The 10,383-nt window shown below is 40.8% G+C and overlaps 1 protein-coding gene, 1 long non-coding RNA gene and 1 pseudogene across 2 annotated transcripts; all 3 read left to right on the top strand.

Annotated features, from left to right (window-relative positions):
• The window catches only part of LOC115421684 (CCR4-NOT transcription complex subunit 1-like), a 969,367-nt pseudogene that overhangs the window by 13,362 nt on the left and 945,622 nt on the right, over positions 1–10,383 (top strand).
• LOC115421683 (purine nucleoside phosphorylase-like) lies at positions 918–2,544 on the top strand. Its single transcript, XM_030137688.1, has 2 exons — positions 918–1,133; positions 2,060–2,544. Exons 1-2 carry the CDS (start codon positions 965–967, stop codon positions 2,254–2,256), a joined length of 366 nt encoding a protein of 121 aa, XP_029993548.1. The 5' UTR covers positions 918–964; the 3' UTR covers positions 2,257–2,544.
• LOC115421688 (uncharacterized) lies at positions 3,048–4,903 on the top strand. Its single transcript, XR_003935710.1, has 2 exons — positions 3,048–4,026; positions 4,144–4,903. It is a non-coding gene; the product is annotated as an uncharacterized LOC115421688 (long non-coding RNA).

Here is a 10,383-nt window from a genome sequence, read left to right as displayed (position 1 = left end):
TGCCCCCCCACTTTATGGGCCTGCCCCCCCCACGCCTGGTTCTACCAGTGGAACATCACCATCAGACCAGGACCCACTACTGACAGACAACTGTCTGTCTGTCTGTCTGTCTGTCTGTCTGTCTGTCTGTCTGTCTGTCTCATGCACACAAGGAAGACCGAATGGGACGGGTTCTAGCACTGCACAACACACACACACACAAACACACACACACACACACACACACAGCGCTGTCCACAGTGTTGTGACTGGACTCCTGAACCTTCTATAGAAGCAGATGTTGTTGTTTTTTTTTCTCTCATGCCCATGGACTTATAAGTTTTCCTTCTCCATGCAGAGCGACATAAAGAGAGAAGGTATTTATTTCACTAATTACACACTGCACCACTGATCAGCAACAACAGAGGAATACCTGTTCACCCTGTGTGGAAAAAGAACATCTTCATATTCATCAGTGCTGGCGTATCCCAGAGCAGTTTGTACAGTCCACTGTCTCCATGACGACAACCAGTAGCGCACGCAAAATCCTCATTTAATTAGGGCGGTCTCCAAGACTTTGCACCTGTTGTCATTTGTGCAGGAAATCTGAGCTGATCACCCCAGACATGCAAACCAACAGCACACGTTTTAGTGTCAGCAAGCACATTTACACCTGTTATCTGTGATCTTAGTAAAGACTCACAGCTAGTCCAGTGACACTGCTGTTATTCAGAACCATCTGACTGGGACCAGTGTTTTCAGACTGGGACCAGTGTTTTCAGACTGGGACCAGTGTTTTCAGACTGGGACCAGTGTTTTCAGACTGGGACCAGTGTTTTCAGACTGGGACCAGTGTTTTCAGACTGGGACCAGTGTTTTCACACAGCTCTGACCAGCTTCGTGTTTCACTCCTTTTTTTTAACTTTATGTCATTAATTTCTCATGCCCGTTTCTCTCCTCCAGGTTCGGAGTGCGTTTTCCCTGCATGTCTGATGCGTACGACCGTGAACTGAGGGCTCTGGCCAAGCAGACGGCCGCAGAGCAGGGCTGCGACAGCTTCCTGCAGGAGGGCGTTTACTGCATGTTGGCCGGGCCCACCTACGAGACCATCGCAGAGTGTAGAGTCCTGCAGACGCTGGGGGCCGACGCTGTTGGTTAGTACCACACCCCACTGCATGGGTTTGACTGAAGATGACGGTGTTTCCACGGTAACTACGGAGCCTCTGAACGTCCAAATATGGTCATATCTGATGACCATTAAAAGATGAAGAACTATATTTTACACCAATTATTGACATGGATTGATAGGATTAGTGGATCAACAGGAATTAAACAGTTTAGATCAGTAGATGGTTTAGGTTAAAGGTGGACGTTTGGGTCTGTAAGGGTTAAAGGTGGACATTTGGGTCTTTAAGGGTTAAAGGTGGACGTTTGGGTCTTTAAGGGTTAAAGGTGGACGTTTGGGTCTTTAAGGGTTAAAGGTGGACGTTTGGGTCTGTAAGGGTTAAAGGTGGACGTTTGGGTCTTTAAGGGTTAAAGGTGGACGTTTGGGTCTGTAAGGGTTAAAGGTGGACGTTTGGGTCTTTAAGGGTTAAAGGTGGACGTTTGGGTCTGTAAGGGTTAAAGGTGGACGTTTGGGTCTGTAAGGGTTAAAGGTGGACGTTTGGGTCTGTAAGGGTTAAAGGTGGACGTTTGGGTCTGTAAGGGTTAAAGGTGGACGTTTGGGTCTGTAAGGGTTAAAGGTGGACGTTTGGGTCTGTAAGGGTTAAAGGTGGACGTTTGGGTCTTTAAGGGTTAAAGGTGGACGTTTGGGTCTTTAAGGGTTAAAGGTGGACGTTTGGGTCTGTAAGGGTTAAAGGTGGACGTTTGGGTCTGTAAGGGTTAAAGGTGGACGTTTGGGTCTTTAAGGGTTAAAGGTGGACGTTTGGGTCTGTAAGGGTTAAAGGTGGACGTTTGGGTCTGTAAGGGTTAAAGGTGGACGTTTGGGTCTGTAAGGGTTAAAGGTGGACGTTTGGGTCTTTAAGGGTTAAAGGTGGATGTTTCTTGCTCTTGACCTCTGTGACCTCTGACCTCTGTGCAGGTATGAGTACGATCCCAGAGGTGGTGGTGGCTCGACACTGCGGTCTGCGCGTCTTGGGTGTTTCCCTGATAACGAACAAGGTGGTCACGGATTACGACAGCGACAAGAAGGCCAACCACGAGGAGGTTCTGCAGACCACCAAGCGTCGAACCCAGGACCTGCAGAGGCTCATCACCAACTTCATCACCAAGATCTAGTACTGGGGTTAGGAAAAAAAATGAAGCACCTCAGAGTGTAAAGTTCAGTGGTTTTATATATGATGGAATTATACGTTTAACTAGTGTAGTGAACAAACATGGTGGACGCATGGCTGGAAATGTCCACACGTGTTGTTTCGAAACTCAACTGAAATGCCTCAAGCCATGAACAAAATGATAATATAAGTCAGATTTTATCCAGAAATATGTCTAATGTTGTCGAATACAAGTCAAGAGAAAAATATTTTTATAAAGGTGACGCTTTTGAAGAATTTCTTTTCCTTTTCAGTTAGAACTGGTGCTGTGTTTGATTTGGGAAACTTCCAGAACCACAGTCCCATGTGACCATGCTCAGTCGGTTCAGCTGGCAAGAATCTGACAATACGATACAAATCCCAATACTAGGATCACAATACAATATATCATGATATATCATGATACTGTTAAAAAGGCAATTTTTTTTGTTTATTTCTTTTTATTTCTTTTATTTCCTGTAAGAATTGAATTCCATCATAAATCTGCCCAAATCCTAAACACATTTGTATTTGATCCCAACAGGATCTACTGTAATGTTCTATCACCAAATGTTCCAACTGTGTTCAAACTGAAATTCTGTTTTCCAGACATTCCAGTTTCAGATCCTGTTCAAATGTTCAGATTCTATTAGTTCACAACTAACATCAGAACAGGATTGAGTTCAATCCAAACAAAAGAAGGAATGTTATTTAATAAAAGTGTTAAATAAAAATAAATAAAATACAAATAAAAAAGAAAAATCAAACAAACAAAAATGAACCTCCACAATATCTGCATTTGAATAAATACCCAAAAATATCAATACAGTGCTTTTTAATATCGATACAGTATTGTGAAATGAAATATCATGATATATCGCAGAATCGATATTTTCTTACAGCCCTAGTCATGATGGTAATTCACACACCGCTTCAATTTAACTAAAAATGAGGAAAAACTACGGGCTTTTACTGCTCATCTGCACCGACGATGTGGCTGAACAGCAGACGTCAACACCAGTGTGATCAAACTACAGACCAGAACAGTCATTTAAAGATGGACGCTTCATGTTTAACCTGCTCAGACCCAGGAACGGAAACATTCTGGCTTTTTTACTTTAAATAATTTCCTTAATTGGAGATGGTGTGATCCACAGATTTTCAGAAACTTTTTTTTTTATGTTCTTTGCAGTATTTTTTTTTAAAGCTGTAAACTCTGGTCCCCTCCAGAGGACACAAATGCATTTCTGGGTCTCATCAGGTTCATGTAAGTCAATGATCCGACATCTAGTGGCCATCAGTGGTATTACACCTGCAGATCCGAAAGCACTGGCTTCTGTTTGCACATGAGCTTTTTGCCCCCTGGTTCGTCTGTAAGGTATGGAAGATTCTGAACTGATACACAGCACTGGCCTCGTAGCCTTAAACGGTTTTAGGTTTTTTAACGACACTTAGATGGAAGTGATAATAATCGTTAATCACTGTGACGTCAGGAAGTCGCAGATGCTAATCCTCCATATTCTGTAGTTAGCGTGTAGACTTTAATTTTTGTCGACAGTCCACTGAATCCAAATCCATACTGTTGTAGCTACGCTCATTATTTACAGTCACAGCGGACTGTGTTCATACACCCCCGATCATGAATCAATAATGTAACAGATACACTGGTGGCTTCTGTACAGCTCCGCTCATACTGTAGCGTTATACTGTATTCAGGGTCTGGGGTTCTCTCTGTAGGACCTTCAAACAGGCACATGTAGCGTTATGCTGTATTCATGGTCTGGGGTTTTCTCTGTAGGACCTTCAAACACGCACAGTCTGCGCAGATGGTTCATACTGTAACTTTATGCTGTATTCATGGTCCGGGGCACAGTCTGCGCAGATGGTTCAACCTGGATACTGGATGAACATCATGTCAATAATCCACCCAAAAATGACTGCACCAAAAAGGAGCAGATTACTGAACTTTGGATTTTTTTGACAATAATTCCTTAAGGGTTGTATTTTCTTTCTCGCCTGTTGCTTTTAGAACCTCAGTCTGTTTTTAGGGATGGATGCACTAGAACTGTTTATACAGCTGATATCAGGAACCCAGAACTGAGACCAAACACCCACTGTTCCCATTCTGACAATTCCTCCTTCTTCTTCCTACTCCTCCTTCCTTCTTTCCTCCCTCCCTCCTCCTTCATCCTTCTTTTTCCTCCTCCTCCTCCCTCCTTCCTTCCTCCTCCTCCGCCTCCTAGATTTATTATTATGGGCTGTATTTATCAGTGAAAACTTTAATTATCAGAATGACGTCTTTTTTTTTCTAATATCGTACCTATAATCATCAGTGCTGATAGTTCTTGTGCATCCCTGCTCTATATTGAATCTTTTTTTAAATGGGTCTGTACTGTGTGTCTGCTGGACCCTGTGGACCTTCTGGGTGCTTCTTCATCATCCTCCTCATTGGTCGTTCATCTTAAAGCAGGGCTAAAGGAACTCTGAACTAACAGCTGCTATCCACACAAAACAGAGGACTGCTGGACTCAAACAGGACCCAAGGGACCAGCCGATGCCTACTGCTATTTATGTTGATTTGTTGTCATTAATGTTGCACAATAAAGACTTATTTTAGCTACAAATGAAACTGACGGGTGATATTTGTGTTCCAGTGTGATCCAATCAGAGTTGGTATTTTTGGAAATCAGTCGATCTTCTGTGTTTAAAGTATTAATCGATGGATCAGTGTGAGTGACACAGCATCAAACTCAGTCCCAAAAAGAACAGAAAGGTTTAGTTGAATGAGTTTGTGTAAAGTCTGTCCAGTTCAGTGACAGATGGAGCTTTAGTGAAGCTGTAGATCAGCTGGTTTATGTATATAAGGACTGGATTCACACTCCGAGCACAGTTTAGTGAGAAGAAGCCAGAAAGCAGGGGTGTCAAACATGAGGCCCAGGGGCCAAATGCAGCCCCCTAAAGGTTCCAATCCTGAAAAATTCCAAATTCATGTTAGTGTGGGTTCCACATCCAGACCAATCTGATCTACAGTCAAATAATAACAGCAGAAGAACCCACACAAAAGAAGGACTGCAGATTTACTACTGGGTTGGATGGAAAAAAAAATATTACATTATGTCTGTAAATAATGACAACTACAAATATTTGTCTTTGTTTTAGTGCAAAAAATAACATTAAATTATGAAAATATTGACATTTACAAACTATCCTGAAATAATAAAATGTGAATAACCTGATAATTAATAAATAATTCAGCCCAATTTGAACTATTTTCGGCCTGGGGGCCAAATGCGTCCCGCTAAAGGTTCCATTCCGCCCCCTGGGATGTTTTTGCAAAGTGCAAAAATTCCACAGTCTTGAATTGAATTAAGAAAAAAAATTTTTCCTTGAATTAAGGGAAAAATCTTGAATTAAGCCAAAAAAAAAAAAAAATCTTGAATTAAGCAAAAAAAAAAAAAAAATCTTAAATTTAGAAAAAAAAAGTTGAATTAAGCAAAAAAAAAAAAAAACTTGAATTAACAACTTCAATTTTTTGTCTTCATTTTAGTGCAAAAAATAACATTAAATTATCCTGTACCAATAAAATGTGACTAACCTGAACAAATGTGTCCAACCTGAAATGTCTGTATTAAATTCAGTCCAGTTTGAACTCTTTTCTTCTGTTCCTCAGTGTTTAGTGTCTTTGGAGATCTGATCCAGAATGCACATGGACTAATGAGAAGTGGAGGAAGAAGACTGAGAAAATTACACTGATTTTACTGAAGAAATTTCAGTTTTTTCAGGTTATTCACATCTTTTTTGTTTGGATAGTTTCTAAAAGTAAGTATTTTCATAATTTAATGGGGGTTTTTGCACTAAAACACAGACCTAAATTGTCAGTTGTCATTATTTCCAGGTTCTTCTGTTCTTATTTTCCTGGTTGGGTCCACTGCAGATCAGATCAGACTGAATGTGGAACCTGAAAGAACAGGAGTTTCAGAGCCTTGTTTTACTCCGATGCGCTGCAACTGAGCAAAGAATGAGACGTGGACAAAGACGTTGAGGCAGATATGAGGTGGAGCTGCTCTGTTTGGAGACCCACAGATAAAGACAGCTGATGAAACCGACCCCCCCAAACCAGGGCGACCTCAGGCCTGATCTGGAACGTCATGTTGATCTATGTGTTGTCACCGTGCCAACGGAGCCCGAGGCCTTCTATTGATTATTATGGGGTGAAAAGTGAAACTGAGGAAATGGAAGCAGACAGCAGTGCTGACTGGACACTCTGAAACACTGTCACACACTGCAGGCCTTTCCGTTAGCGTTTCTGTTAGCGTCCCACACCGTTAGCGTCCCACACCACTCTCATGCACCGTCATGTCCCTGACTTCAACAAAATAAATACAGCGACACTCATCTGAGTGAATGTGACTTTTACAAGAAATAGTGTTTGGGAGGGAATGTCTGTGCTGACTTTCACACACTGACTCCAGAGGGAACCGACTGCCAGCGACGTGTCAACGCTGAGCAGAAGAAGAAGAAGCATGGAGGTGAAGAAGCACTGCTGCACCTCTGTGGACCAAGGTTATTATCGTTCTAGAAAACTAACGAAATGACCAAAACTAGAATTGAAAAAACATTTTCATTAACTGAAATAAATAAAAACTATAATAAAAAAAAAAAAAAACATAACTAACTGAAACTGTATTGTGTGTTTACAAAACTAACTCAAACGGATAAAAATTATGAATCAAATTCTCTTCGTTTTGGTCTTTGTCAACGTCAGATTGATACAAAATCGATTTCTTTGTCTCTCTCAGTTTTCTGTGCTGTCTCCATACGACACTTTTTGCTCCGTCACTTGTGTTCACTGTGGTTTCCAGTCGTCTTCTGGTCCCCACTCTACCTGGAAACATGGAGACTAAAGCAGCAGAGTCCTGTCTGGGATTGATTTGAATAGGAGCACAGAGAAGAAGAGAAAAGAGACCACTGAACTACAACTGAACTACAACTGAACTACACTAAACTACAACTGAACTACAACTGAACTACAACTGAACTACAACTAAACTACAACTAAACTACAACTAAACTACAACTGAACTACAACTGAACTACAACTGAACTACAACTAAACTACAACTAAACTACAACTGAACTGCAACTGAACTACAACTAAACTACAACTGAACTACAACTGAACTACAACTGAACTACAACTGAACTACAACTAAACTACAACTAAACTACAACTGAACTGCAACTGGTCTACAACTGAACTAAAACTAAACTACAGCTAAACTACAACTGAACTACAACTGAACTACAACTAAACTACAACTGAACTAAAACTAAACTACAACTAAACTACAGCTAAACTACAACTGAACTACGACTGAACTACAGCTAAACTACAACTGAACTACAACTAAACTACAACTAAACTACAACTGAACTACAACTGAACTACAACTGAACTGCAACTGAACTACAACTAAACTACAACTGAACTAAAACTGAACCGCAACTGAACTACAACTAAACTACAACTAAACTACAACTGAACTACAACTGAACTACAACTAAACTACAACTGAACTGCAACTAAACTACAACTAAACTACAACTGAACCGCAACTGGTCTACAACTGAACTAAAACTAAACTACAGCTAAACTACAACTGAACTACAACTGAACTACAACTAAACTACAACTGAACTAAAACTAAACTACAACTAAACTACAGCTAAACTACAACTGAACTACGACTGAACTACAGCTAAACTACAACTGAACTACAACTAAACTACAACTAAACTACAACTGAACTACAACTGAACTACAGCTAAACTAAACTACAACTAAACTACAACTGAACTACAACTAAACTACAACTGAACTACAACTGAACTACAACTGAACTCCAACTGAACTACAACTGAACTACAACTAAACTAAACTAAAACTAAGCATTTAGAAAAAAATGAAAACTAATAAAAACTATCAAACCTGCTCTAACAACGAATTAAAAAAAACTGAATTAGAGAAAAAAAGTCCAAACTAAATAAAACTAAAGTAGAATGAAAAATCCAAAACTGTTCGAACCTTGGTGTGGACACAAGGGGACAGACGTCAGTTTTCCATTGGACATCGGAGCTAAACTGTCCCTGTATTTCTATAAATGTGTCCAAACACAAGTGTGTAACGTAGGTTTGTCCATTCAGTCCCAAATGTGCTGATGAGTTTCTTTCTTCTGGTAGATGTCAGTAGAAGTCCTTCCATAAACAGGAACATAGAAGAAAGAAGAAAGTGACAAAGACCCTCACAAGAAAATATCAACAATACAAACAATAACCACAGTGATAATTATAATGGAAACAAGAACTAAAACCAGAACTGAGTAAAACTGAGCAGAAGAAAAAAAACAAAACAAAACAAAATTACAATTGACATCCCTGAATGAAGGACACATTCAAGAAGAAGAGGAAGAATATATATATATATATATATATATATATATATATATATATGTATATACACACACACACACACACACACACCCCCCATTCAGCCACAACAGGATGTGCAGTGGAAGGTGAAAGGCTGATCCTTGTGATCCTTCTTTACATTAGTGTGAGCGTAAACAAACACCAGCCAATCTGTGGCATGAATGAGCTGCACATGTGCCGTTTCAGCCTCACAGACTCAGGTCTGGGCTTCTGCTGACTCAGTCTAATCACTTCCTGGCTCCAGTTTCATTGGTGACTCATACATGACAGTAGATGTGTCATGTGACTGAGCAGTTCTTATGACGCACCGACTCCTAGACCTGACTCCTAATGTACGTTTAAAGGTTTAGACTCCAGGGTGTACTTGAACTGTACGGGGGTCGGACTGGTCAGCCTCTCTGAAGGTCCACACCAGGGTCCAGGAAAGGACGGTCCCAGCTGAACCTCCCATTCAGGAGGAAAACTGTGGTTTATGTCCCATGGTAGACGGTGGATGGTTGGAGGATGTGTGGTTTCTCATTCTCACAGGTGCATCTCTTCATTTGCAGATGATGTGCTGTTGTTAGCGTCATCAAACTCACCTCCAGTTTGCATCAGAACAGTTCACGTCTGAATACGAAGCAGCTGGGATGAAGCTCAGCACCTCTGAAGCTGTTTTCAGAGCGGACAGCCCAGTGTCGGAGCCGGTTCCTGCACCGGTTCCACTGGGAACCCAAGCGTTCGCCCATGAACGGCCTGTGTTTATGCCGTTATGCGAGTCTGTGATGCGTCATCGACGCCAAAAAAAAAAGTCCATATGAAAGCAGATGTGTTCACAGCAGAGAAAATAACAGTGGATCCTCCGATTTTCAGTGTGAACACATCGGATGGTTCACGACCAGAACCGGAACCGGAACCAGAACCAGCACCGGCTCGGTTCTGTGTGGGTCTGAAAACAGTTTTGCACTAAATGTCTCCAAACGTCTCTCTCTAAACCCAGTAATCTTTTAAGCGTAGTATTTTTTCCAGGCGGTTGTCATCTACAGTACATCTCATTTTCACTGTCGCTGCAGGTTATAGGTGTGACTTTCAAAACTGTAAACTGGTTTTATTAGTCGACGCTAACTGAAGCCCACAGTTTTACAAAGTCAGTACGCTAGCAGTTAGCATTAGCTTACCTCTACTCATCCTGTAGTCCAGGGCCGTCAAACTCATGTTAGTTCAGTTCCACATTCAGCTAAATTTCATCTGCACTGGGCCGGACCAGGAAAAAAAAAAACAGAATAATATAGAAATAATGTCAACGCCAAACTCTCCTCTGTGTTTTACAGCGAAACAAGGAAAATGACATTATGAAAATGTTCACATCTGCAAACTATCCTTTCAAACAATGTGAATAACATGAACTGAACTGATAAGTGCAGTCTGAACAATATTCTGCTTCAGTTTATCATTTACAGACAGAATATTGTTAAAATTGCACTTACTTCTCTTAAGACATTTCAGGTTATTCACAATTTTGCAAAATTATACTTTGTTTTAGTGTAAATACATGAAAATGTTTACATTTACAAAGAGAAACATTTGCAGTTGTGAGTATTTATAGGTTATTACCGTAGTGTCCGACTGGTCTGAGCCACTGCAG

The sequence above is a fragment of the Sphaeramia orbicularis genome, chromosome 6 (assembly GCF_902148855.1).
Source record: "Sphaeramia orbicularis chromosome 6, fSphaOr1.1, whole genome shotgun sequence".
NCBI lineage: Eukaryota > Metazoa > Chordata > Actinopteri > Kurtiformes > Apogonidae > Sphaeramia > Sphaeramia orbicularis.
Note: the sequence above shows the minus strand (reverse complement) of the source record. Positions and strands in the feature narration are given on the sequence as shown.

Excerpts from the sequence above, each read along its gene's own strand:
- LOC115421683 (XM_030137688.1), top strand. The coding sequence starts at position 965 with ATGTCTGATGCGTACGACCGTGAACTGAGGGCTCTGGCCAAGCAGACG. Across the intron at positions 1,134-2,059 it reads GCTGGGGGCCGACGCTGTTG|GTATGAGTACGATCCCAGAG; the intron begins GTTAGTACCACA and ends ACCTCTGTGCAG.